The sequence below is a fragment of the Gaeumannomyces tritici genome (assembly GCF_000145635.1).
Source record: "Gaeumannomyces tritici R3-111a-1 unplaced genomic scaffold supercont2.5, whole genome shotgun sequence".
Lineage (NCBI taxonomy): Eukaryota > Fungi > Ascomycota > Sordariomycetes > Magnaporthales > Magnaporthaceae > Gaeumannomyces > Gaeumannomyces tritici.
Genome location: NW_008804549.1, coordinates 582369 through 607382, shown reverse-complemented (window position 1 = coordinate 607382; position 25014 = coordinate 582369). Strand labels below are relative to the sequence as shown.

Below are 25014 nucleotides of genomic sequence, written 5' to 3'. Positions count from 1 at the left end.
TTTTTTTTTTTCTGGATTTTTGTATTACTATTCTTCTCTGCCCCTCCTGCATAGGTATTGATTGTCTTTACTTTATTTTCTCTATTTTGCACCCACCCTCCGTTTGGCGGCGACACAAACGGCATCATTGGCAGCATCGCGATTCCAACCCTTTTGCGATTTCGTTGCGGAACACTACGACTGTGAGATTTTCCTGCGGTCCGTGTCGATTTCACTGCGGCAACTCTCTGCGCTGCGCCACGTAGGGGCTTGCCTGCAAACCCACGAACCTCTTGACGCAGATCACATCCGGCGTTGCGCGGCCACCTCGCCCCTCCAAGCACCTCGGACGCCTCCCCATAACTTGGCAGGTGACCGATACCTAACTCCCGCGGCCTCTTGCCTGGTCGACTCTCCTTCTTGCGACACCTTCAACTTCCCTTCGTTTTTTCGCCGATAACATCTCCGCCGACGCAATCCCGCCGATCTTACACCCTGCCCGGCCGCCCTTGAATCCTCGCGACACAATCCGCCTCCGGCCGTGCCACCCTCTCAGACTCCTGAGCAATCTCCCCCGCCGACCTCCTCGACCAAAGAATGCCCTCGTTCGGTGGGCGTCTTGGCCGTCACCTTGGTGAAACTGTAAGCAGTTCCTTTGCCTCCAGCCGCAGGACCTGAAGAGGAAGATGAAGGGCAATAGGATCAAAGCCTCGGGGAATGGGGCCACGCCCGCTGCTAGGAAGTCGCCGTCTCGCCCCCCTGCTGTTCGTTTTAGAAAAGGGAACCGCGTGGAGAAGAAGCCCACCAAGTCACAGAAGCCAGTCATCAGGATAAAGTTCAAGATGCGCAAAAACAAGCCTGACAATGCTGAGCAGCTAACTCCATCGAACGGATATCTGAAATGTAAGTACACTACGGGCAGCGGGACATTGGTCTTGATGCAATGTTCGCGCTACTTGTGTCCCGTTTGTGCCTCTGTGGCATGTGATGGTGTTGTTGCACAACTGACTCGTCCTCTGCCGTCGTCAGATCACGGAATAACGGTCTTGTACTCGGACGTCAGTGCGCTCAAGGAGGACTGGCTAAACGATACGGTAAGTTGCTGTCGAGCAGCAGAACATATGGGGAGGGTTTTGGCGTAGAGATGTTCGCTTTGCTAACGCGCATCGCGTCCGCCTAGAACATCGCATTCTGGGAAGAGTAGGTCTCTAGCAGGCTGTTTGCCCACATCCTACGAATGTCCCGGCGTCGTTTGTCGTTCTGACCCGCTTCCGGCGCAGATATATCGAGCATGAGATCCTCCCCAAATACCCACAGGCCCGCATCGCGCTGGTGCGCCCGACCATAGTAGCTCTGATGGTGCAGTCGGCGCGACTAAGGGACATCGAGTCAGCGCTCCCCGACTTCCGAAACGACACGCACATCTTCATCCCGGTCAACGATTCCGTCAACGCCGGCAAAAGGGCAGACTCGGGCAGCCACTGGTCGCTGCTCCTGGTCTCGAGACTGGACGGCGTCGCGTTCCACTACGACTCGATGAACGACCACAACGAGCCGGCGGCGCGCGCGTGCGTTGACCGCCTCTCCCGCGTGCTGCGCCAACCCTTGCGCTTCTACCGCATCGTTGACATGCCGCAGCAGACAAACTCGAGCGACTGCGGCGTCATAGTCTGCATCCTCATGCGGCACCTGCTGGTCAAGAAGCTGCTGAACGCCAACGCCCGGGAGAAGGTGGGCATGGGCCTCACCGGCAAGCAGATCGACACCATCGGGGGGCGCAAGGAGATGCTGCGGACGATAGAGCAGATGCGCAAGGAGGGCGAGCGCCGCCGCAGCACGGGCACCCTGCCGCTGACGATCCGGTCCGGCAACGAGCCGCCGTACATCGACTAATAGGAGAACTTCGCGGCGACGACGACCCGGCTCGAGGCGCGGGATATGTATCCCCCCACTGCCTCGCAAGCCAGGGCTGGCGGGGGTGAGTATCCTGGCCAGGGATGCACAAGTCCCCGCTGGCCCCTCCCCTCCTGCTACCTTGTCACGATCGCACAAGGGATGTGCCTGCCGGATTCCTACCAGCCGTGGCCGGCATCGGAAGTTTCCTCGTGAGGAGTGATGTTCCCTAATGTGATATAACGGTAATGATGCGCTGATTTAATGTCAGATGTGGGGGATGTCAATGTACATCTGCGCTTTATACACGTGAGCTATTGATTCCTGTCTGCGTTCCATTTCTGTCCCTTTTCGGCGTCTGTCTCCGTTTCTCCATTTCTACAGTTCTAGACGGCCTAAGAACAAAAAGCACGGCGTTCTCACAGTGTGGATGCTTCCATATCGGTCTTTTGAGACCAAGGGGCGTTGAAATTGGATGGGCGTCCAGTTTGACATTTGGTGTTTTTTTCCAGCCCTTCACCTGATACTCCCGTAACTTTGTGATAATAAACAAGGCCTCCGTGGACAGAGCTTATTGAGCAAGGCACGCAATGATACAGAGCGAAGCAAGCTCATGGATCATCATAACGAGCTCCACGAGTATCCCACCTTAGAGCCGAACCGTGCAAACCCGGGAGCGGCTCAGACATCAAGTGCAATGCCTTTCTAAATAATCCCAACACTTGGCTGTGCATCTCTGTTTTGATCTAGGCAGGAGTCTAGTCTATGGGTATCATGAAGCCGGTTACAACTGCCCCTGGGGGCCGCAAGTAAGCCGGCGGCGGCGGCAAGAAATCACACCATCCAAGCATCACTGCTCCTTTGGTAGGAACGCAGGGTTCTGCTCCATGGTGCCGGATATGTGCGCCCTCAGCGCCGCCCACCGGTTCGCAGTCGGCGCCGACGCCGCCGGTGCCGCGACCCCACCACCGCCCGCACCGGCCCCATCCGCCGCCTTCCCGTCCAGGCCGGACAGAAAGGCGAGACTGCGGCCGATGTTCTGCGTCTCGGCGCGCACCAGCTTCTCCTTGCGCTTGAGGGCGCCGGGCCGGTGCCTGATGCTCTTGATGCGCACCTTGCCGGGCTGCTGCTGCTGCCGCTGCTGGGGCCCGGCGGCGTCGTCGTCGAGCTCCGGCAGCGCGGCGGCTAGCGAGTCTAGGTCGGCTACGAGCTTCTTGGATGGGCGGCGGCGCTTGGTCACGCCGCCCGAGGCGCCGCTCTTGGACCGGATCTGACCTAGAAAGGTCGACTTCTTGACCAGGCGGCGGTCGCGCTTGGTGTCGGGGAAGAGGGCGCCAGAGGACGAGGATTTTGGTGGTGCGCGGGCGGCGGATGTGGAGGAGGAGGGGGTTTGGGCCTTTGCGAGCTTGGCGCGCATGGTGGTGCGCTTCTTGGGCGCGGTGGGTGCCTGTGTCCGGGACGGGGGGGGTGTTAGTCTGATATTGGGGTGTGGTGTGGGGGAGGGTGATGCGCTACCATTTTGGAATGTTGAGGGTCCTTGGTTCCTATGGATAGCAAAGGCTAAAGGGCTGAGAGCTCTCTTCACGATTGTCGGGTGCAGGTGGGCTGATGGAGGAGATGTGATGACGGACGAGGCCTAAGAAATTTTGGCGGGGAAGACAAATTCTGCCGCTACCAAGATCCTTGATTCAGGAAACCCTGTGAGACGCCAGGCCTAGTCACTCAACCTAGAGGGCGACTTTCTCACAAACAACCTAGCTACCATTTGATTGGAATCCCTAGATCTCTACCCCTGCCACAAGTCGAACCGGGGCTATATCTCATCTCTATCAAGCCTCGAGTCTGTGTGTCGTCGGCGGCGTGAAAAGTGCTAGAGGAGGCCGCGGACCCATAAATCAACCGGGATCTGCTCAGGATCGAGTGGGGCTGATTCCGTCACAGGTAGAGACCCCTGGCTGACGAGTTCGGTCGCTGTCAGCGCAAGTCGCATCACTCTTCCAGCGCGCCCTTGGCGACTATTGGCACCAGGAGGGTTCGTAGAGGACATGCAAACATGGATCCAGCAGCGAATTCCATGACTGCGACGGATCTACGGGCCCAAATAGCCCACTGTGAGGATCAGCTCGCGGCCTTGAAAGCGCGTCTTGCCGAGGTCGAGAGGGCAGACCGGCAGAGCCTCCAAGTTGGGGACGGCACAGGAGAAACACCGGCAGTTGAAGCGCGGACCGGGCCGGCATGGAAGAGGCCCCTCCAAGAGGCCGAGTACGAGCGCTATGGGAGGCAGTTGATACTGCCCACGGTTGGAATTCAAGGTACTAGAGTACCCCTCTGTCACGGAATGTCATCTTTTATCCCAATGTTGAAATATCCTGGGGCTGATGCCTGTCGCGCTCGTGGCCAGGTCAGCTAAGGATAAAGGCATCTGCCGTCCTCGTCGTTGGAGCCGGCGGGCTCGGCTGCCCCGCCGCGGCGTATCTTGCGGGAGCCGGTGTCGGCACCGTCGGCCTGGTGGACGGTGACGTTGTGGAGGCGTCCAACCTGCACAGGCAGATCGCCCACAGCACCTCCCGCATCGGCATGCACAAGGTCGACAGCGCCATTGCCTATCTGAGGGAGTGAGCAGACCCGCATCTCCGTGCATATCGCAATATTCCGTGCTGACCAAGTCGCCCACAGCCTCAACCCCCTCCCAACGTACAACGCCCACCGCGAGCACCTGACGCCGCAAAACGCCGAGGCCATCATGTCGCGCTACGACCTCGTCCTCGACTGCACCGACCACCCGGCGGCGCGCTACCTCGTCTCGGACGCCTGCGTGCTGCTCGGCAAGCCCCTGGTGTCCGCCTCGGCCCTCCGCACCGACGGCCAGCTGATGGTGCTCAACACCCCTCCCGCGCCGCCGGGCGGCAGCGACACCGGCGGAGGACCCTGCTACCGTTGCGTGTTCCCGCGCCCGCCGCCCGCCGACGCCATACTCAGCTGCGGCGAGGGCGGCATCCTGGGCCCCGTCGTCGGCGTCATGGGCGTGCTGCAGGCCCTCGAGGCCCTGCGCATCCTCGCGGCCGGCCGGCACCTCACCGCCGTGGGGCCGCCTCCCGAGCCCGCGGCGTCGCCAACACTGCTGCTCTTCTCGGCGCCCGCGGCCCCGACCTCGCCCGCGGGCTTCCGCAGCGTGCGCATGCGCGGCCGCAGGAGGGACTGCTTCGCGTGCGGCGGGGCGGACTCGACGCTGTCGCTCGAGGGGCTGCGCGCCGGGGCGCTCGACTACGTGCGGTTTTGCGGTGGCAGGCAGGAGGAGGATGTGCGGCTGCTGCTCGCGCCCGGGGAGCGCGTGTCGGCGACCGAGTACCACGCCTTGTTCGCCGCGGCGGGACAGGACGCGCAGGGACGGGGGGCGGCAAAGAGAAGGGATCATCTGCTGCTCGACGTGCGGGAGCGCGAGCACTTTGAGGTTGCGAGCATCGAGGGCGCCGTCAACGTTCCCTTCTCCAAGACGCAGCAGCAGCAGCCGCGCGCCGAGGCCGGCGGTGGCGGTGGCATGCCTGGCTGGCTGCCCGAGGGCCTGGCTGATGACGCGCCGATATTTGTGGTCTGCCGGGTGGGCAACGACTCGCAGACGGTGGCGCGGCAGCTCAAGGACATGGGCCTCGATCGAGGCGGGGAGCGCTTCATCGGTGACATCGAGGGTGGTATGAGGGCTTGGAAGACAGAGGTGGACAACACGCTGCCGTTCACCTGAGCTGTATGCCAGGTTCCTCGTGAACTTTGGGGGCGATGGAGGAATACCAATTATCTCACTGAGCAAGCCTAATTGCCACTTCTCCTCGCCCGCGTTCACAATATCACGAGGCACCATCAACTAGGTGAAGATTTCTTTTTTTTTGATTCCCGAGATTTCCCGCGGTACTGTACACGCTGGGAGATGGTATTTAGGCTATTTGCAGTGCCTTTTGGGCTCTAATGCGAGTCCCTTGTGAAATGATTCGAGTGTCCCACGTTGACCTAATGATAAAAGAAAAGCAAAAGACCATGAGAATTGGTTGTAAAACTCCGTAGCCCATTCGACCGGTACTGGCTGCCCCAAGATACTCGGGGCACTTAGCCCAAGCTACCTAAAGGCGCGCTCGCAGCCAGGGCATCCATAGCACTAGATCGTGAAGTGCAGCAACCCCGTCCTTTTTGATAAGTGATACTGAGACCGAAGTCACATGCGATGGTGGGCTGTGTTCCAGTGTTGCCACTGGGCAGTAGTGACCTGGTGTGTTATAGTTAGCAAGCTGGGAGCAGGGCATAGAGTTGAAAAGCACCAGAGGTTTCTGGCGTGGCCACATGCTTACAGCGGCGGTCATTGTTTTGCCTTGGAGAAGAAGAACACACATCGAATTACTACGAGATGAATGTGGTCCGCTTCTTCCTGAAGGCCCTCTGGTCCTTGAGCCACTGGCGGTAGCCGGCGACGCTCGAGATCTTCTCGCCGTAGAAGTCGGGAACTAGAGGAGAGGTCAGCAATAGTGGGCTTCTGGGGTCTAGGGGAAGTAAGGGACTCCTGGAACATACCCGGGTTGCTGGCCGATGCGCTAGATGGGTCAACACGATTCTTCTTGACGCGGGCGAAGAACTGAACCTCCTTCTGTAGACGCAGGCAAGTTGGCTCCAGTTAGCACCAATATTGTCAGTGGTAAAGGGGCGAGGGGAGGCGCCCAAGGGTCATGACACAGCCAAGAACCACCATGTCAACTCTCCGCGTCTCCCCGCGACATCCCAGTATGCGTAGCCAGTCCGTACCTTGGTCATCACCTTCTTGATACTGCGTTTGAACATGTAGAAGACGGTGGTGCCGATGATGGGGCCGATCAGCCAGCCGAGCGCGGCGAAGCTGAATGTCATGAGGCCGAGCGTGATGAAGGGGTCCAGCGGCAGCTGCGACACGAGCCCGTCGAGCGTGCCCGTGCTCAGGAACATGGCGCCCGCCGTGCCGCCGCCCAGGCACGCGACCGTGCTAAAGACGAGCTGGAGGCGGCGGCGCTGCTTGCGGAGCGTGAAGAAGGTGTTCCAGTCCATCGCCTTGTCGTCCTCGGGGGCCGCCGCGGTGGAGGTGTTGCTGCTGCTGGTCGTCGTCGAGGCGGCGCGCGCGCGGGACAGGAGCGCGGCGGTCGCCGTGATGTGCGGGGAGGGTGCGGGGGAGCAGGCGCCCAGGCTGGCGGTAGCGAGGGGCGATCGGACGGCGCGCGCGAAGAGCAGGGGACGTGGTGATGCGGCGGCGAGCGTCGAGGCCAGGCGGAGGCCGGCACCGGCGGTGGCCATGCGCGGGGGCGCGGCGCGGAGCATGGTTGCCGTCCTGGAAACGAGCATCGTGTGCGGGGGGGAACGGGGACTCGCCAGTCGGGCTGGAGGGGTGTCTGTGGTGTCGGGTCAGATGCGAAGGGACCTGTGATGATGTGTCGATGCCTTGTGTCGACGGCGACGGCGTGGTTTGTGTGCGCTGGTTCGTGATGGTCCGGCGAGGAGGCCTGCCTGCGACGATATCAATGGAGCTTGGCTCTTGCCTGAGATTCCGCTCAGCGTTTCCACGAGCTGCTGGTGGAGCCCATGGAAATCTTGGCTGTGAAACTCTTTCAGGGCTGTCGGCGCTTTGGCCACTATGGGTCGAGTAGCTCCCAGCTAAGAAGCCATGATCAGCGTAACGTCACCGCATGCCCTAGCGCGGCCCAGCCATCCGTCAGGCTCCGCACTGGGGCTTGCAGGCTTGCGTGCTTGAGGAAGGACCCCTGTCCGGTTTCACGCTCGCGCTGCAGGAACACCCGTCGAAGTGCTGTGGAGGAGGACAGTAGCGCAGCTGGTCACAGTGTCGCGGTGCCGCTGTATGAAAATATGGCCTTGTCTAGGGCCACTACACGCTTGATTGCATATGCTATCTATAATGTATACTCTCCATGACCTCCCTGGCTCGTAACCCTGTGGTATTTACAACTTGGCCTTTTTGCGGTAAACATACAGCGCGTCTCCTTTAGCCAACTCATTCCCCTCACCATCCTCAATCACAGCCGATAGAAACACCTTGCGCCCATCAATCTTGTTAATCCGAGCCCTAGCAAGCACAGTAGCAGAGGTAGGAACGGGCTTGATGAATGTCGTGTTGAGATACGCTGTCATGGCCGGGATCATGGGCCAGACGCCCCTGAGCATGTTGAGGACGAGAATGCTGCCCGTTGCTTCGTCTAGAAGTGTGGCAACGATGCCGCCGTGGGCGGTGCCTGGGAAGCCATTGAGACCGCTGCCGAGGCGGATCAGTAATGTAAGCTCCTCAACGGCGTCTTCTGGTGCTGGCGTTTTGTATATGGACAGGTAGCCCGAGACGTTGTCTTTGTTGTTGAGCGTGTGCGCGAACAGCTCGTCCTCTCCGCTCGGCTTGCGGTAGCGGCTGGGTGGCAGCTCAACGGTCAGGGTTGGATCCGTCAGGAGTTTGGCGCACCAGGGCTCCGAGCTGAAAGATGCGATGGACTCTTCCCTTGTCTGGTCGGTGTTTGTGTGGTATGTCTTTTTTGTCCAGGCCATCGTGGCGGTTGGGCGGCGGGTGTATGAGGGAGGCGATGTGCAACAATGTGAGATGTATCGAGTGGCTGCCGCTGGCTTCCGCAACTGCCTCGGCCTGCCATGAATTCGGGGTAGTGGGGCCTGAGACCACGCGATCCGTCGCCCAGCCCAGGGGAAAGCCGAGGGACAGGGGAGGATCTGTGATCTACCAAGAAAATGAGCGAGATGTCTTGACATGAGGAAGTATTTATAAGGGTAGTGGAATTACACAGTGGCAAGCTCAGAGAATCATTTAAAAAGAGAGAAACACAAACCTGGGCATGGCTTGAGGAGATGCACGGCTCCCACAGCTCTAACTCTAGCTCAAGCTCCACCCCTCCTCAACTGAGCAGCGCGGGCAGGCAGGGGTGTTTACGCCATGTTAAACCGTATCTGCCAGGCGGTCAGGTCCCAGCGGCGCGACCAAAACCCATGCGCGCGTGTTGTCTGTGCTCGCCATGGCACCTTCCTCGTCGGCGAATTCACACCACCAGGCCAAGAATCGAGGTCTTCGCTCCCGCCTCAGCCTCCCCGCGGCAGTGGTCACGATCCGGGACTCGTCGAACGGCTATCACTCTCTTCACCCACTACCGTACCTGCTGCCTGCTGCTACCTGGGGCTCGCATTCACGGCGCGAGGACCGATAGCCTAGCCTTGAAAGCTTCGTTCCCTTCGCTGACAGCCTCAAGAAGAGTGAGCAAGGACACAATGGGTGACGGCCGGCCGACGAAGCGTGCTAAACGCCACGGCGCGACCGGCACCACGCCCAAAGATCCCACCCTCCCAAGCATCACGATTCCAATTCCAATCACGAACCGCCCACCTCCGTCACACTACCCCACCTACGTTCCCGGCTCTGGACCTCCGTCGAGCAAGATCCGTCTGCAGCCCGAGACAGACGACACTACGAGCTACATCATCGACAAGCTCGTGCTTCCCGCCGGCCCTCTTCCCGACTCCAAGGCTCAGCGCCGCTACTATTACCTCGTTGGCTGGACTGATATACCGGCCGCGCGTGTCGCGATTGACTGTTCGAAGGCCCAGGAATACCTTACACCCAGGTGCATCGAGGACTGGGAGTTCGAGGACTGTCTTAGGCGCGAGCGTGAGCAGCAGGAGGCGGCATTCGAGGCTATCAAAAATGCGCCCGTTCGGAAGAAGGCGGGCCGCCCACTCAAGAATCGCATCCTGGCCGACGCCGACGAGGTTCAGGCCGAAGAGCAGGCCCTGCGGTCCAGCCAGCCCTCCCTCAGCGGACCTTCGCTGTCCACGCCGCAAAAGACCCGCGCGACGGGCCTTATTCCAGGCGACGTCGAAAGCGAGGAGCATGACAACCTAAACATCGATCTCGACTCAGATGGCGAGCCTATCGAGTTTTACGATGCAGAGGACATGGCCGCTGAGGATAGTATGGATATCGACGAAGTCGAGGACGAAGATGATGATGACATGCTTCAGAAAGTTCTTCTAGAGCAAGCTCGGAGGAATGCTCGGGCTGAGGAGCTGGACGACGATTACGACGAGCTAGCGGCTGGAAGGACCATTGTCCGGCTCGACGACGCGCCTGTGAGCCAGTATCTCCCAGGGCGGATCGCCAAGTCCAAGCTTGCCAACGCATATGCGCCCTTGTCAAACCCTGCGAGCGTGGCACCATCTCTGCCGGCTAACGCTGCCTCTACTAAGAAGAAGGGTAGTGGAACAGACCGAGGCCCCGGCAGGTGGCCCAAGGGAACCAAGGCTAGCGACTACGGCGGCACTGGCGTTCCCAGTCTGGCTCGCCCAGAGGTCGCTGCGCGCGTCGGAGCTCGCCAGCGGCGTGAGCCGGCCGTTGCGTCCTCCTCCTCATCAGCCGCTGTCCTGCCGCCGATGTGGTATGTCTCTAATGATGACGACGACGACGACGCGCACTCAGCCGCTGCTCCAGAGCGGTCACCCTCGCCGGAGTACACTGGCAAAGGCAAGCAAGCCATTTACACCTTCAAAGGAAAGGAGCCCGTCTACACCTTCATGGGAAAGGAGCCCGTCTACGTGGCCAAGGGCAAGGAACCTATCCATACAGACAAGAGCAAGGAACCTGTCCATCCAGACAAGGGCCAGGAACCCGTCTATTCGGACAAGGCCAAAGGCAAAGAGTCTGTTTGGCCTATCTTCCAGACCCAAGTCCAGCGCCCCAGATCCGTTTCCACTGCGCCTTTCGGCACCAAAAATGACACGTCGAACAACGCCGAGGGTGGTACTGATTCTGTTGTCGCTTTTCAGGCGACTGAGGCTACCCCCGCCCAAACCGTCGACGGACAGCCCCTGTATGAGGTCGAGCAGCTTGAGGGAGTCAAGATCGAGATAATTGACGGAGCCGCCGTGTACTTCTTCCTGGTTCGTTGGAAAGGCGACTGGTCTGACGACATCAACCCATCCTGGGAGCCACAGGAGAACTTGGATTCGCGCCTGGTCAGGCGATTCCTCAAGGCACATAAGAAGGCTGCGCAGGAAGAGTCGGCCAGGATGATGATGCCGCCGCCGCCGCCGCCCCGCATCACCGCGGCCAAGCCTATGAAGCCAGCTAACCGCCAGGTCGCTGAACCAGACATCATCCCCGTCCTTGACGAGGCCGGCAATGGCGCCACAGCTCCCAACATCGCGTCTAGGAGTATCATTTCGCAGACCAGTCGCCTTACGCACCCTGTAATCAAGCCTCCTCAAACTCCGTCCCAGCGACGGGCTACCGGTTCAAGCTCTTTTACGATCGCAAGCCCATCCGCCCAAGACGACGAGGAAGATTTTGACATGGAGGACGCCGACGGCGATAAGGACGAAGCCAAGGAGCTGCGCCGTATGGGTTTGGCTAACGGGTGCGCTTACTGTCCTTCCACGACCCCCTTTCCTAAACCACTACATCCATCTTTTCAGCCGCTAATTCGGATGATTCTATTTTCAGCTCCTATCAGCCCCCGATGGGAGTCCACCTTCCGAAGCCTGTTCTCCCCAAGAGTGTCCGCGATTCGCTCCCTCGCGCGCTTCCGCGTTCTTCGCGAAAGTAAAGCAAGCATGGCAACCGTCTGCGCTGCACTGCAGTGCCCAAGGGGCTGCTCCCCAATGCTTTGCTCCTCCAGTCGGGCTGGATCGAGGTGATCCAACTTTTGATCCCCAAGGGCGTTTCTTTTTTTGTTATTTATTTTGTCCAGAAAAGCCTCCCATGTCGTATAAGCAAGCTGCTTCTATGCCCAGCAGCCACGCATATCTCTTGTCTGTGTAGTCATTGCCCTCGAGATGGTCACTGCCCATTCTACCAGGGCACACCACATACCCGTACGCATCGTGAGGCGGACATGCCTGCTTTCTCAAGGGCTTCTCTTTACCATGTTTTGTCCTGTAGTTTTAGCGAGCATAGCATGGCGTTTTGGGGAGGCCTCCCTGGTGGTGTTTTCTTTTCGGGAGGCGTCCATGAGGACATTGTCCTCTATTTATGGGACCAGGGGGGGTTTTGCGTCTGGGTGGGACCCAGACGCCTACGTTTTCGGACTGGCTTCGGGCAGCTTTCCTTGTAGAGATAGAAGACTGGTAACAGTCGCTGTTAATATAAACATAAAATGTAACAAAAGCCACCAGGCTCTACGTGCATGCCATTAACTCGGTTTGTAACACTGCTTGTTTGCTGATTGGAATGCTTCTCTGCCCACAGCTCTGCCCTTTTTCGCGTCGCAGCGATGTCGACAAGAGCCTACCTGATCGATGGCTTGGTCAATCACGGTCGTCCAACGGCCAATCCATTGGCCAGCCGCTTACCTCGATTCAACCCGATGACATGAGATTTTAAACCCCGGGCACGTTCAGGTCCCGCACAATGAAGCCGAACTGGGCCCGCGTCTAGTCCGCGATTCCGCCGTAGCTCGTCTCGAACGTCAAGCGTATGGCCCCGGCCAAGCCCACGATGTAGCAGGGTGGGACCGGGAAGGGAAGGTCTGTCGCCGGCAGCCGAAGCCTCGACGCAGTGCTTGCGCGCCTGGTCCGCGACGGCGGCAGATAAGTAAGGCAGCATCGAGGTCATGTGAGCGAAAAGGATTGCCACTACTTCCAGATCAAACAGCGACACTATCACCTGCGGTGCCCTCGGGTCCTCACGCGTGTAGCCGCCGACCAGCTTGGCCAGCGAGGAGGGGAAGGCGCCCTTGGCCTTATTGCTGGTCCCCGTTCTGGGATGTCTCGAAGATTCTGGGTAGGCCGAGCGGCTTCGCCTGGTTGATAGTGGTGGCAAAGGTAGCCATGGGGTCGACCATGAAGCTTCCTGTCGGCGACTGGTCCTCAATCAGCTCACGCGGGATGGCGAGCGCCTTGGGCAGCGCGGCCTCAGGCACCTTGGAGCTTCAGTCGCGAGCTGTGACATGAAGGGCCGCCCACGGCGCTTGTGAGGTCCTCTTGCGGAAGCCATTCCGTTCATCATCCAAGGATCCGTTTGCTACGCGGGATGATAATACCCCGTCGTACAACACGGTGCCCGCTGCGTTTTCTAAGAAAATTGGTTGCAGATGGTGTGTTTCCACGTCTCCCTGGGAATATCCGTGTCGACCGCGGCCCAGATTATGGATACCCAGTTAGCCTAGGCGCGGGAAGGTGATGGCCACGCGCTCCGACAAAGGGAGAATAGATCTGACTATATTATCTTAGCATTGGGGAATAGGGTTGGCCCCGCATCCGCCTCCCGCCACTGGAGTGTTTTCTGATTTCTCTCCCTCTTCTATTTCTTCTTTTCTTTTTTTCCTCATTTCCCCACCCCCCGTCGTTCGTATGCTCGTCCACAACCCCCTGCTTCTCACTCATCTTCTCCTTCCTCCTCGGCTTTTGCTGGCTCGAGCTCTCGTTATTCGTATCCTCAGCCCTGCGATGCTTGCTGCTGTCGGAACGCTTGGGGTAGCAGCAGGCTCTTTTAGGCCACTCAGCTCGTACAACTCAGCGCGGCCCGGTCTGGCGGGCTTAAAATGCTGTACGTCACATAAAATGCCAATGGATGCACAGTGTTAATGCTCCCAGGTCTCCTTCCAGACGAACACACCCTCCTCATACAGACCTGTTATAATCCCCAGGCCTTTGTCGACATCCCTGACAGCGGTGCTGCTCGATCCGAACCCGTCGTGTGCGACGTACATGTGCCTCAGCCCTGCTTCCTCCGTCCACTCGCTGACCCAGCTGGGCGCAGTGATTTTCCTGCCGCTGCAGCCGGCGGCTTCGGCGTCCCCTGATCCGTGCAGAGCGTCCATGCAGACGCGGCGCGCTTCCTTCACCTTTCCCAGGGCGCCCGGGTGCGGGTGGCCTGCAATAAGGAGCACGCCGCGCTTGTCAACGGAGATGTTATCGGGGAAGAAGGGCACCGGCACCTTGCCAAGCAAGCGGAGTATTTCCGGACTGCTGCTGCCATCAGCAAGCTTGGGACCGATCTCGTACAGGTAGACGGCGAGATGGCTCGTGGCGGCCACGGCCAACGTGGTACTGTTCAAGAGGGCCATGCCGTTGGGAAATGGGAGCCTGGCAACCTTGTGGGCCTCAAGCACGGGATCTGCCTGGGAGGTCGGCTCCAGAGCTTGGTCGTCCAGCTTGAGATAGATGACGCAGGCGAGCGGAGGGGCCAGGTATGTCTCCAGAGAGGACAGCCAGGGATGGGCTCCCACGGGGAAGAGGTGGTCGTTGGTGACATACAGCTCGTTCTTCGACACGACGGCTATCGAGTTGGGCGAGCTGAGCAAGGGGTGCGTGATCGTTCGGATGTGTCTAGCGACTGGCTGAGTGGCATCTAGGTCGAGCCCGAAGATCTCGAGGCGCGAGCCGTGTCTGTGATGGTTGGCCACAAAAAGCCTGTTGCTCGGAGCGTGGTACTCGATCCCGAGAGGGTGGAAATCGCCCTCGCTTTCCTCCCCACCATATCCGACCAGCTGGATCTTCTGCAGGGCATCGTGCTCGCCGGCGTCCTCGTATCGATACAAGAACAACTCCCCGTTGGGCACTAGGTCACGCTTCTCGGCAAAGGCGCCCATGACTGTGTTCCAGCCGTCCCTGCCCCTATCACAGCTCAGGATGGCGGCGTGGGCGTGGGCGTGCTCGAGCAGGACCGCGTCCTCGCAATTGCGGACCTCGTGTTGCAGCCTCACGCTGCCGTTCCCGAAGGCGGCGACAGACGGCAGGCCGCTGTACGGCGGCCCGTGGTTGACCATTGCGGCCAGAGCTGACCGCCTTGTCCAGACATACTGCAGGACGAGCCCTAGTAGAAGGGCGAGCTGACGCGATGCTTGTTTGAGCTGGATAGCGTTCGAAGAGATGGATGACTGGGACACTTACGATGCTGGCCCTGCCGGCCATTTTGATGTCGATGGCTGGTGGGAGATGGCGGCGGGAACAAACAGGACGGTGGGGGCAGCGAAGGTTTGGGCCTCAGCTAAGCGGAGAAAAAAAAGCCAAATAGGATTTTCTCAAGCGAGCCACCGGAGGGCAGACGCTTAATATGGATGAGGATGGCAATGTTGTGGACGTTCGCTAAAGAAGCGTTGGGTAAGGTTGCTGAGGATGCATGGTTTTTTGCTCCTGGGCGTCGTTCGCACGGGCTAAGTTGGGCCCTAAATAGCGTTAGGCGGACGCACATTCACTCCACTCCATTGCATCAATGCTGGTCACGTCCACTCAATATCAATGAGATCAATGACAGTAGCCATGGCGATTACTGAACACGCTGCCATCCGTAAGAATCTGAGCCAAGGCGGCTTCCCGGCACCTGCTCGTACCAGAACCGACAGTCATTGGTGGCGCCCCTGCCCGACATGGCGGCGCAGCTACTCTTGCTCCGCCTGGAGCGAAGCCAGATCAATCTCGGCTTCCCGCCGGCGGCAGATCAGCTTGGCCTCGTGGTTTATCATCGGATCCGTGCCCAAGTAGATGGGCTCTAGCGTCGTGCCCGGCGCGAGCTTCCAGTCGTAGTTCATGATCATGAAGCAGAGTATCATCTTGATCTCGTTGGCGGCGAAAAAGCGGCCGGGGCACATGTACTTGCCGTAGCCAAACGTGATATGATCCGACGCGCTGGAAACGAGCTGGGCCCGGTGCTCGCCGCCGGGCTCGTTCTGGCGGATGTCAAGGAACCGGCGAATGTTGAACTTTTCCGGGTTTTTGTATCTTTCGGCGTCCCAGAGGTTCGTAGCGTCCACAGCGACAAGCTCGCCCTTAGATAGTAGGGTCCCATCTTCCAACGTGACGTCTTCCATCACAGATCGGATCATGTTTGCTACATTTGGTTTATTTCAGTTAGCATCCATGCCATTTGCGTGTTAAACCGTCATCTCGTTGATGAGAGGCGAGCCCACGACAAAAAGTACAACAAGTGCTGGCGGGCGGGCGAGAGGAAGAGAGGGTGAGGAAGAAAGAGTGAGGAAGAGTGACAATGAGGTAGGGGCTTACCCAAGAACAAGGGCTTGGTCCTTTGCGCCTCCCTCACGGCGCTATCGAGAAGCTTCAGCTGAAACAAAGACGTTTTCTTCCACCCCCTGACCGGCAGAACATCGATCATTTCCTGCCGAAGGGCCTCGATGCTTTCCGGCTCCGAAGCCAAATGCAACATCGTTTGGGTGACCAGATCCGAAGTTGTGTGGATGGCAGCGAACGAGAGTAAAAGCTGCAGGTCTGTCGGGTTAAAGGCGGCGCCGTCGGCCTCCTGCTCGCCCCACTCGATAGAGTCGTTGTACACCGGCACCGGCCGGCCGCTGGCCAGACACTCCTTTCGCTCCTTTGCGCGCTGCTGGACGAGTCCGTCGACGATTACCTTGGCCTGAAAGTAGCGCGAGCGCATCTCCCTAACTGTAGGATCGATCAGGTGCGCGAAAGGCCGGAGAAGTTTCGGGAATACTCGAATGCCTGACATGCCCATCATCAGGTGCGAGGCAAAATTCTTTGTGATGTCCAGCCATTCGAGGTTGCGGCAGAGGCCGGGCCCGAGGAAGATGCGTGAGGAGACTCGGGCGACAACATCGAGCAAGCCCGGGTAGATTGTCACCTCAGCCCAATCTTTAGCTCCGGCAGTTAGTGGCCGCTGGGGCTCATCACGGTGAGGGCAAGTTCGAAGTCAAGATATCCTACCGTTATTCTCCCCAAAAACCTTCGACATCGCAAATTTCGTTTCCTGGGCGAGAGGGCTTGTGACGGTGGCTAAGGGACGAGTTGGATGCAGCTTGCGTTAACATCAATCTGGCCGTGCACGGCCTGCGGCAGGAACTTTTCCATACTTACCAAGCCGCTTCGTTAACCGCTTCGTTACCACTGCCTGAACAATTCCTCGCGGGTGGTTTAACATGGTTAAAGCACCAAAGCCGGCTATGTCGATGGGGCATATCTGAGGAAATTTTCACATGGGGGAGTTAGCCTGGGAGTTGACGTCGTATTTACCACCCCTGGGAATGGTTGGTCTTATAACGATATTAGGCTTATTGCTTACATCGCTAAATTGTGCCCTGAAGTTGAGCTTTTCCGGCGGTATGCTCTTCACCTCATTCGCCCGATCGCTGGGAAGGATAGTGAATGTGCCGGCGCTGGCAATGACCTTGAACGGCTGTCCGGGATATTGTCGCTTTGCATCGTTGAATATCTTGAGCCCATTTTTCAGGTAGTTCCTCTTCACCTGGGTCTTGGTTTGGAAGAAGCCGGGAGGGTTCATCAAGGGGGCGCGCTTGCCCTTCTTTGCTCGGAAGAGGACGCTCGCGGCAACAGGCACGAGCAGCACGAGGAGCAGGGCCACGATGACGGGGGAGTTGTCGAGCTCGAGGGCGGCCAGGCGGCCCAGCAGTGGGGAGTGGAGCTGGGGCTGCGCACCTACTCCATCAGCAACGATGGAGCTAGACATGGCGAGCACGGTGCGGCGTGCTGTAGAGGAATTTGGGCTTGTTGGGGAGTTGGCTTGTGATAATAGGGCTGCGGTGTGACGAGGCTTTATGTATGGTTCGCGGAGGGAAGAGATGATGACGGAACGACTGCAGTTTGAGGTGCTGGAGCGGCGCTGCAGACAGAATTTTACCCACGACTGAGGACGGATGGAGTCGATCTAGATATATGCCCCCGGACGCCCTCCCATTTCTCGGACGCGGGGCGAGCCGTTTGGCCAGCATGGCGTGTGTCTTTTGTGAGAGTAATATCAGGGCCTTGGGGACTATACAGGCTATTCCCGCGCGCAATTTGGTATTATAACCGAGAACAAGCTTATCTCATCCAATCTTATTGGTTGTGTAGCCCATGTGCCCAGGTGCGCAGTACTGCGGGTGGTCCGCATAAGTGGCCACACTCTCCACACATCCAAAAGGCACATCAAAAGCGAAAACAGAGCCTTCCGTTCCGACTGGCCTTTTACCCGGCCTGCCGAGCTTGCCGTGTTCCCTTGGCGTGGGTTTGAATCTCAAACAGGATCCACACACCCAGTGGTCGTCCATCTGGTGGTGTAGTCAATTACATATCTTGACATCATAAGTCGGAATCGTGTCTCCTCGGACCCATCATCCTGCAGCCGCCGACGGGACGGGGGCATCGGACCCACAGCAAACTCAGGCCTACGGCTGCCCACCACCGCCAACCATAGCCATGACTGTGGCCCAAGATTCAGCCCGGACAAGGACATTCCCCCCAGCCGGGCAAGATCATCCTCTCAACGGCGCGCGAATATCGGTCTCGGTGGGCAACCTGCCAAGCAGAACCCCGCGCCCATCTTCTTGGCCTCGCGCTCCAAACCATGATGTGCGGCGCTGTTCAGTGCTACTCTCTTATCGTCGGGCCGATGCGCATCTCCACAAGCTGGTTTACGCTTAATGACCGCACCCCCGCGTGCAGCCAGCTCTGGGCCTCCACTCGCCTGAGAGTCAAAGCCGGGCAGGTGGCAAGGGGCCGAAACTGCCGTCGTACCAGGCCCAGGCCCAGGCCGAAAGGCTGTGTGAGCAGGCTGAGAAGGAGCTTGAAGAACATGCAGGACAGAAGCAGTGAAGGTGTTGCTAGTGATTATGTTCTTGGGTTTGCCGTCGTTTTGGGTAATTATTTATCATATAAAGGTAATTATGGTCCTACTGCCCCAAAAATCACAAGCACACTTCCGTATTTGCTTAGTTCTGGCCACCACTCGCAAAGCGGACAGATATGTAGCCAAGGCGATCTCTAGCCACGGGCTTTAGATTTTAAAGCAATAATTTCATTCGACTGCAATACTATGGGAGCGCACGTTTCGTGAGCCTCCAAATGGCCCAAACGCACCAACTGTTGAGTTTCCTATTCTAGCTGACGCAAGTTTCAGCGATATCGGAAGTATTTCCCCAGTTGTCTGCTTCATCGACATAGTGATAAGACGACGGCTATAAGCACCCTGTCTGTGGTAGAAGATTTTACGCGATGATGATTGCCTTTTCTAGGTACCAAAAATACCCCTCCGTCTTTCACGCCAGGCTTCAGGTAGGTGTTTATAATTGTATCACCCTACCCTTACCCCACTAGATACAAATGAGAAGCCCTTACTCTCGCCACACTAATTGTACACAACAGTTATCGCCGGATTGTCATCATCTATTTACAGCTGTTCGAAGGTGTGGCAGAGCGGCCCTTTCTCCCACCCAATCTTGTGTTTGATCACATAATCGTGTACGACCTCCTGCAATTACGCAGACGGAGGACTTCCTCCTTGTCGCGCAGAAAGTTCTTCGCGTATGTGGCGCTGTAGCAGAATGCTTTAGTAGCAAGACTTTTTCAGCGGTGATAGGAGGGAGCGGCGCTGCCCATCTGGACCAAGGCTCGAATGCCAGGGTGTAGGACACATCAAGCTTATTGGATACCAGATCCTTCTTTTTCTCATTTAGTTTCTGTTCAGGCAGAAGGGATAGGCACGGTGTGAGGCTATTCCGGTTGGTTTGCTCTAAGGAGGAAAGGATCTAAAGTGCAGGGCCCCTTAGGGACCTCTGCCCTTTATATACACATGACTCACCTGTCCTCCTTGCTTACTAAGCTTCCCTCCTGATGCCTAGAAGCGTCATATGCTCCTAGGCAGAGGGACCGCTCTTCCGATGCCTCAGGCAGCTGATATCTACGCCTGAGGCCTCCTCCACAGTGTGCACTGTCTCCTTTGTGACAGTTTCGTATTGAAAGATTCGTTTATACTTATTAGCAAGTCTTAACTAATAGGGTAGCCGCACAGCACTGCGCCGCATCGACGTAAAGATGGCTCCTGCATGGAATTTGCGTGGCGCAGTTCAATAAGACCTCTTGGCCTCTGGGGCCGACTGAGCTTGGTCCATCTGACATCTGAGATTGGAGATGAGAAAAACGGGGCAGGCGCGCTTGGCAGGCACATCAAGTGCAGATTCCTTCATTCTTCTTGTATCCGTGCCTTTGATCGTCGTCCTGTTAAGGCTTCGGCTATCTATTGGCGGGAATGGGGCAGTGACCCGGACCGAGGCCCAGGGGACCCAAGGCGTGATGCTAACGGGAGGCCTCAATCCACCATGGCCAGAGGAATTATAGTGTGGGGGCGGGCCTACCCGCTTTCGCCGCCCCCCTAGTCTTTGTGAGTTGCCTACTTCGGCCATGCCGCACCTTTGTCGGTGGATATTCCTATCCCCGTGCAATGCTCAGCCTACGCCGTATTGACAGCGACACGTCTTTGACGCGCGGACGTTCTGGCCTTGCATAGGCTAATGGTGGCGGCGCAGAGACCTTGTAGCTGGCCTTACGGAAGTGGACGCCTGCAGGGCCACCAGCACAGGTTGACGACGGAGACTAATGTCACCGAAGGGTCTAGACTTGGAGTCTACGGGCATGGGCAGAATCCTCCTCCAAGGCAAGACTGACGATGTTCGAGCCAGCGGGGCGGTCGAGTCCTGAAGGTGAGAGGACAGGATCACAGCTTCTTGTTCCGGTCTTGGAGGATGATATCCGGCTATAAAACCACGTCCCCCAAGCCCGTTTACCACCAATGTCTTTCCCTCTTCATCGGCATCAGCATCTTCTCCCTCTACCACAAGCACCACAGAAGCCACAAGCCCTGACAAGCCTCGACAGCTCCAACCGACAAGATGCTCTTCCCGACCGCACTCCTCGTCTCCTCCCTCACCCTCGCCACGGCCTTCAAGGTGCCCGAGGGCCAGGCCAACGGCGTCTACCGCGCCTACTACAACGCCGAGGGCAAGGAGGTGCACGAGCCCCTCACGGCCGACATGCTCGTCATGTCGGAGCCCGAGGGCGAGACGACCATCCTGCAGGCCCCCACCGTGGCGCCCGTGACGCCGCGCCAGGCCGGCAACCCGCTCCTGTCCAAGCGCCGCGACAACATCTACTGCGGCTGCGGCTTCACCCTCAACCCGGGCGACTGCGACGCCGTCGTGGACAACCTCAAGGCGCAGCTCGGCGGGCACACGTGGATCTCGCCGCGCATGTCGTACTACTCCATCATGGACCGCTCCGTCGTCGCCTTCGTCTGCAACCTGTCGGGCCGGTCCACCCTCGGCATCTCGGCCAACGCCTACGCCGACTGGCTGGGCGTCATCACGGACGAGTGCGGCAGGTACATTGCCGGCTCCGAGGGCACCCCCGGGTCCTCCGCCCTGGGATACATGCGGGTCACTGGCGACTTCTGCGGCGACGCCCTGTCCTCGCCCTCCCACCACTGCTGAGGTGGCCTGCTTTTGGCCTCTCCCCTTCCACTAGCATGAGGCCGATCTCTGGTGGTGCTGCTCCACCAGCCTTGGGTGCAGATGCTGCGAGTTCTGTCCTGCAGTGACATACAGGTGGCATTGTGCGAGAGTCGGCAGGGTTTCTGGGTATCGAGACCAAACGGTTCTTGTGTGACCTCTCCCAGTAAACTCCAGTTTCGGGTGGTCGAGAGGGAGGAGGACGACGCAACCTGATATGCCTGATAGCAAATAAATCCGAAAACCACTCGTGGTTACGAGACATGAAATGATCATTTGCTTGCTTGTGCCCCTTCACCTAACAGTGTACAATGCTCTGGTATGCTGAGAGCTGCAGGACTGGTGGGCTGCGCGGTCGAGGGCACGATTGAGTCTGCGGTCGAGACGAAGATTTGAGAGAGCGAAGATGCGATAGGTGTAGACGGACGAATAAAGGGACCCGTTTGGGAGAGGCTGGGGCGACGGAGATAGTGTGGTATGGCGGGTGGGCGATGATTGGGGGTCGAGCAGACCGAACGAAAGCCATCATGGGAAGCGTCTCGAAGACTCCTCAATCAGTCTTGGTATCGAGGGCTGTCCATGTCAGGTCTCAGAAAGGACCAATCAAACCAAGTCCAGCGCAATAGGAGGAGTTTTCCCAATGGGTTCCAATTGGGTCACATGACTGACTGCGAAAACGTCATTTGTCGCCGCCATCAGGAAGGAGCTGCCATGGGGATTGATAGCTCGTCTCCATGCCCGACGGTGAACGCGCCACGGTGGCGTCTCTGGAACTGAGCCAATCGAGGCCGATAGCACCAGTAGCCTGGATCTCCAATATATTAGCAATAAGAGACCCGAGTAATTCCCTACTCGATGCAGGCAGAGCATGTTCGGTACCAGCTCCCATTTTTCTCATCCACTGGGGAGGCTCAGGCGGGTTACATGTCCATCGTAAACTTCGCGACCCTTGACGAGCCATGCGGCAGCTATAAATAGGAATGCCCTCCGCCCGACGGACGTCGTAAAGGCTCAGCCACGGTTCGACCATAGGAATGACGGGCAGGGTGGGAAATATTGGCGTGTCTCCGCGCCAAGCCGCCGCATCGGGTAACGGACTGGGCGACGTTGTGGTCTTTTCGTAGCGAGGCAATCTACGCCTCCAAATTGTTCCTGCCGCGGCTAATATCGCAACCAGGGTCGACGCCGGACTGGATGGAGCTTCAGCTCCCAAGAATCTGTCGTCTGGGCCGTTTTGAACCGAGCAGCCGGTTTTGGTCACGTCGTGTTCTTTTTTTGGGAACATCTCACTGTCGTCATAAATGGCTTGCCGATGCCGCCTTCGAAATGATGTCTCCTGGGTGACTTCCTGCCTAGCAGCTTGCCTCTTGCTGGTACCACTGGGAGCAGACGCCGAGCCCGACATTGTCCACCATATCCTTAACTGCATCTCCTTGAGTGTCCTCACCTTGCTGGTGTTGGTCTACCCGTTGCGCTTCACAATGGGCTCCTTTTCCAAGTTCGCCTGCCTCCTGGCAGTGGCGGCAGCCGGCGCAGCTCAGGGCCTCGTCGACCAGAGCACCGCTGCTCCCGCCACGTCTATCGAGCCCATCTCGCCGACAGAGCTCCCCACAAGCGTCCTCGAGCCCATAGGCATTTCGTCTTCCGCTAGCTCATCGACCGGCACATCGATCACCCCCACGGCGACGTCCACCCCCGCGCCGCACACGCCCAGCGCCAACATCACGTCCATCAGCTTCTCGGGCAACGGGTGTCCGCAGGGGACGCACATGCAGGTCACGGGCGACCTGATCTCGGGCCTGCAGTTCACGGTGCCCAACTTCACCGTGGCCAGCCGCTCCGACTTTGACCCGCGGAAGCGGACCGCCAACTGCCAGGCGCACCTGAACATCGGCGTCGGCGAGAAGGGGTGGCAGATCAGCCCGGACCTGATTGGCTACCGCGGCTTCTCGGTGCTGGACAGCAGCGGCACCCGTGTCGACTTTTACGTTACCAGCTATTGGAGCCACGACGCCGCTGTTACCGTGAGCCACTTTAGTCACTCCTCCAGTATTGAGTGGCCGTTCCCCTTGCTGACTGCTGACTACATGTCGTCGGTTACTCAGGAATCTACCAAGACCACCATTTCCAACCCCGATGGGAGGCGGCTTGCCAAGTTCGTCGACACGGCTGTCCGGCACGAGCTCTGGTCGGCGTGCGCCGGCAAGAATGGCGGCTCGGTGGGCCTTCTGAACATTAACTTCCGTGCAAGCGTCGTGAGCACCGACACCGCTGCCCTGGCGTACTTCGGTCCGCTCGAGGTGCTGGGCCGCCCGGAGGCTGAGGTCTCCCAGACCATCACATACAAATTGCGCCAGTGCCAGTCATAAGAAGCACCTGAAGAGGGCAAGTCACGCTGGCGATCTGGACTGTAACGGTGTGCTGCGGCTTGGAGACGTTGGAAAAGGTGGCACCAATAGGTTTGCGATAAAAAGTCATTGTGGGGAGTCCTCCCCTACCTATATCGACAAAAAGAAACCAGCAAACACAAGATGCTGTTTTTTCCTTGACGTCTCGATCGTCACCCATCAGCGCGAGGCGCAAGTGCCTGTTGAAACCTGATCGGCGCCAGTCGCCTTGGCGATCCATGTTCCAGCCACGGCGAGAACTGTCCTTGCGCCGGCTGCTCCTGCGAGGATGGCCATGGGAATCAGCCTTGCAGTCCTTACTCCGGTGGTCATGCTTTTGGCTCCAGTATAGAGGGTACATAAGTGATCTAAGTGGCCTATCCGAAAGGCCGGTTTGACGGTCCGATGCAAATTCTACAAGCTCCCAATGTCCACGGGGTTGTGTCCTCGTCCTCATTCATCATCGCCCTTGCGATCACTCTGCCCTCCTCGCAGTCTTCATCCTTGTAAATGCTCAGTCCGTAAGTCCTAAGAAACTCGAATTCGCTTCCCCATTCCCGCTTCAGCCAAGCCCTCTCCTCTGCCGTGTACGGCGCCAACGGCGCGTCTTCAGCCTTGTCTTTTCACTTGCCGGAATCCGACGCCTCCTGGTTGCTACCAGAACCCGAACCCAAGCGACCAGTCTGTGCTGCCGCCCACCTCTGGCGCTCCGAGTCAGGCCAGAAGACGCTGAGCATATAGGCCACACCTGGCTCAAGCGTTGAAGGGCCAACGACGGGGCCGATAGGAGGGCCGCTAAGCTGAAGAACCAAGGGGGAGGGGCCGAGAAAACACCCGAGCCGTCGGTCATCCTGCGTGCTGATCACCGTCTCGTCGTAGCTCCAGCTGGTCCTGTCATAGTCGCCTGTAAATCCGTCGCCGACGACGTTGCAGATGATTGTAGGCGCGTGGAGCACGTTCCGCAGATGAAGCGTGCCGTGGGATTCGGGGCCGGAACGCTTCGGGAACAGTTTGACTGGGAGGTGGACGTCGCCGATGCCAACAACTTGCAGGCTGCCGTTCAGGATGGTCTGGAACGGCGTGTACGTGGAGAACCAAGCACGGTCGCGTGCGACACTGGAAGAAAGGGTGAGCGTCAGCTTCCTCAAGTCCTAGCAAATCCAACCCACGATTGTTGTTTGATCTTCGCTGCGAATAGGAACCTACTGCACGTTGGAGTCGGTCAGCGCCCAATCTGGGCAGAGCCCTGGTGTTTCGTTCGGATTTGCCATGCCAGGTGCTTGATCCAAATTCGATGGTGCGATTTTGTCGTGAGGGTTCGAGAGTTAAAAGCAGCCCAGCATGAAGTGACAAACCCAAGTTGGTGTCGTTGTGTTTGGCCGCAAGGTGCTTTTCAGGCTTGAGAGGGGTGATCCCAAGAGTAAAGCCCCGTTAGTGGTCGATCTTTCCTCAGGAGATGCTTGAGGAGTCAGAATCTCCGGGCTGAGTTGTGCCTTCCCGAG

At 58.4% G+C, this 25014-nt stretch overlaps 13 protein-coding genes across 13 annotated transcripts; 6 read left to right on the top strand and 7 right to left on the bottom strand.

The window, feature by feature from the left end:
* Window positions 1-821: 821 nt before the first annotated feature.
* On the top strand, window positions 822-1872 carry GGTG_09193 (hypothetical protein; the record flags this gene model as incomplete). The annotated part of the gene is made up of 2 exons (XM_009227037.1): window positions 822-1073; window positions 1297-1872. The coding sequence occupies 2 exons, from the start codon at window positions 822-824 to the stop codon at window positions 1870-1872; spliced, it is 828 nt and encodes a 275-aa protein (XP_009225301.1).
* Window positions 1873-2144: 272 nt separating this feature from the next.
* Window positions 2145-3719, bottom strand: GGTG_09192 (hypothetical protein). The gene is made up of 2 exons (XM_009227036.1): window positions 3388-3719; window positions 2145-3319 (listed from the first exon to the last, which is right to left on the bottom strand). Exons 1-2 carry the CDS (start codon window positions 3388-3390, stop codon window positions 2723-2725), a joined length of 600 nt encoding a protein of 199 aa, XP_009225300.1. The 5' UTR covers window positions 3391-3719; the 3' UTR covers window positions 2145-2722.
* A 109-nt stretch (window positions 3720-3828) lies between these two features.
* GGTG_09191 (hypothetical protein) lies at window positions 3829-5872 on the top strand. Its single transcript, XM_009227035.1, has 3 exons — window positions 3829-4184; window positions 4274-4487; window positions 4549-5872. Exons 1-3 carry the CDS (start codon window positions 3926-3928, stop codon window positions 5609-5611), a joined length of 1536 nt encoding a protein of 511 aa, XP_009225299.1. The 5' UTR covers window positions 3829-3925; the 3' UTR covers window positions 5612-5872.
* On the bottom strand, window positions 5733-7496 carry GGTG_09190 (hypothetical protein). Its single transcript, XM_009227034.1, has 4 exons — window positions 6658-7496; window positions 6430-6502; window positions 6210-6362; window positions 5733-6127 (listed from the first exon to the last, which is right to left on the bottom strand). The coding sequence occupies exons 1-3, from the start codon at window positions 7222-7224 to the stop codon at window positions 6259-6261; spliced, it is 744 nt and encodes a 247-aa protein (XP_009225298.1). The 5' UTR covers window positions 7225-7496; the 3' UTR covers window positions 5733-6127; window positions 6210-6258.
* Window positions 7497-7547: 51 nt separating this feature from the next.
* GGTG_09189 (hypothetical protein) lies at window positions 7548-8427 on the bottom strand (the record flags this gene model as incomplete). The annotated part of the gene is made up of 2 exons (XM_009227033.1): window positions 7548-7684; window positions 7902-8427. The coding sequence occupies 2 exons, from the start codon at window positions 8425-8427 to the stop codon at window positions 7548-7550; spliced, it is 663 nt and encodes a 220-aa protein (XP_009225297.1).
* Window positions 8428-8856: 429 nt separating this feature from the next.
* On the top strand, window positions 8857-12039 carry GGTG_09188 (hypothetical protein). Its single transcript, XM_009227032.1, has 2 exons — window positions 8857-11294; window positions 11381-12039. The coding sequence occupies exons 1-2, from the start codon at window positions 8878-8880 to the stop codon at window positions 11481-11483; spliced, it is 2520 nt and encodes an 839-aa protein (XP_009225296.1). The 5' UTR covers window positions 8857-8877; the 3' UTR covers window positions 11484-12039.
* An 899-nt stretch (window positions 12040-12938) lies between these two features.
* GGTG_09187 (hypothetical protein) lies at window positions 12939-14989 on the bottom strand. The gene is made up of 2 exons (XM_009227031.1): window positions 14770-14989; window positions 12939-14708 (listed from the first exon to the last, which is right to left on the bottom strand). Exons 1-2 carry the CDS (start codon window positions 14788-14790, stop codon window positions 13458-13460), a joined length of 1272 nt encoding a protein of 423 aa, XP_009225295.1. The 5' UTR covers window positions 14791-14989; the 3' UTR covers window positions 12939-13457.
* Window positions 14990-15141: 152 nt separating this feature from the next.
* Window positions 15142-17314, bottom strand: GGTG_09186 (hypothetical protein; the record flags this gene model as incomplete). The annotated part of the gene is made up of 5 exons (XM_009227030.1): window positions 15142-15706; window positions 15880-16482; window positions 16555-16623; window positions 16705-16807; window positions 16910-17314. The coding sequence occupies 5 exons, from the start codon at window positions 17312-17314 to the stop codon at window positions 15258-15260; spliced, it is 1629 nt and encodes a 542-aa protein (XP_009225294.1). The 3' UTR covers window positions 15142-15257.
* A 728-nt stretch (window positions 17315-18042) lies between these two features.
* On the top strand, window positions 18043-18438 carry GGTG_09185 (hypothetical protein; the record flags this gene model as incomplete). The annotated part of the gene is made up of 2 exons (XM_009227029.1): window positions 18043-18132; window positions 18289-18438. The coding sequence occupies 2 exons, from the start codon at window positions 18043-18045 to the stop codon at window positions 18436-18438; spliced, it is 240 nt and encodes a 79-aa protein (XP_009225293.1).
* Window positions 18439-20510: 2072 nt separating this feature from the next.
* GGTG_09184 (hypothetical protein) lies at window positions 20511-21107 on the top strand (the record flags this gene model as incomplete). The annotated part of the gene is made up of 1 exon (XM_009227028.1): window positions 20511-21107. One exon carries the CDS (start codon window positions 20511-20513, stop codon window positions 21105-21107), a length of 597 nt encoding a protein of 198 aa, XP_009225292.1.
* A 697-nt stretch (window positions 21108-21804) lies between these two features.
* On the bottom strand, window positions 21805-22155 carry GGTG_09183 (hypothetical protein; the record flags this gene model as incomplete). The annotated part of the gene is made up of 2 exons (XM_009227027.1): window positions 21805-21930; window positions 22126-22155. 2 exons carry the CDS (start codon window positions 22153-22155, stop codon window positions 21805-21807), a joined length of 156 nt encoding a protein of 51 aa, XP_009225291.1.
* A 451-nt stretch (window positions 22156-22606) lies between these two features.
* Window positions 22607-23494, top strand: GGTG_09182 (hypothetical protein; the record flags this gene model as incomplete). Its single annotated transcript, XM_009227026.1, has 2 exons — window positions 22607-23149; window positions 23231-23494. 2 exons carry the CDS (start codon window positions 22607-22609, stop codon window positions 23492-23494), a joined length of 807 nt encoding a protein of 268 aa, XP_009225290.1.
* A 198-nt stretch (window positions 23495-23692) lies between these two features.
* On the bottom strand, window positions 23693-24783 carry GGTG_09181 (hypothetical protein; the record flags this gene model as incomplete). The annotated part of the gene is made up of 4 exons (XM_009227025.1): window positions 23693-23832; window positions 23931-24131; window positions 24183-24628; window positions 24719-24783. 4 exons carry the CDS (start codon window positions 24781-24783, stop codon window positions 23693-23695), a joined length of 852 nt encoding a protein of 283 aa, XP_009225289.1.
* Between the last annotated feature and the right edge of the window lie 231 nt (window positions 24784-25014).

Coding starts and splice junctions, on each gene's coding strand:
- GGTG_09191 (XM_009227035.1), top strand. CDS start 3,926: ATGGATCCAGCAGCGAATTCCATGACTGCGACGGATCTACGGGCCCAA. Junction 4,185..4,273: donor GCCCACGGTTGGAATTCAAG/GTACTAGAGTAC, acceptor GCTCGTGGCCAG/GTCAGCTAAGGATAAAGGCA. Junction 4,488..4,548: donor GCCATTGCCTATCTGAGGGA/GTGAGCAGACCC, acceptor AGTCGCCCACAG/CCTCAACCCCCTCCCAACGT.
- GGTG_09187 (XM_009227031.1), bottom strand. CDS start 14,790: ATGGCCGGCAGGGCCAGCATC. Junction 14,709..14,769: donor TGGCCGGCAGGGCCAGCATC/GTAAGTGTCCCA, acceptor GCATCGCGTCAG/CTCGCCCTTCTACTAGGGCT.
- GGTG_09190 (XM_009227034.1), bottom strand. CDS start 7,224: ATGCTCGTTTCCAGGACGGCAACCATGCTCCGCGCCGCGCCCCCGCGC. Junction 6,503..6,657: donor TCAAGAAGGTGATGACCAAG/GTACGGACTGGC, acceptor CTGCGTCTACAG/AAGGAGGTTCAGTTCTTCGC. Junction 6,363..6,429: donor CGCATCGGCCAGCAACCCGG/GTATGTTCCAGG, acceptor CCTCTCCTCTAG/TTCCCGACTTCTACGGCGAG.
- GGTG_09188 (XM_009227032.1), top strand. CDS start 8,878: ATGCGCGCGTGTTGTCTGTGCTCGCCATGGCACCTTCCTCGTCGGCGA. Junction 11,295..11,380: donor CGTATGGGTTTGGCTAACGG/GTGCGCTTACTG, acceptor TTCTATTTTCAG/CTCCTATCAGCCCCCGATGG.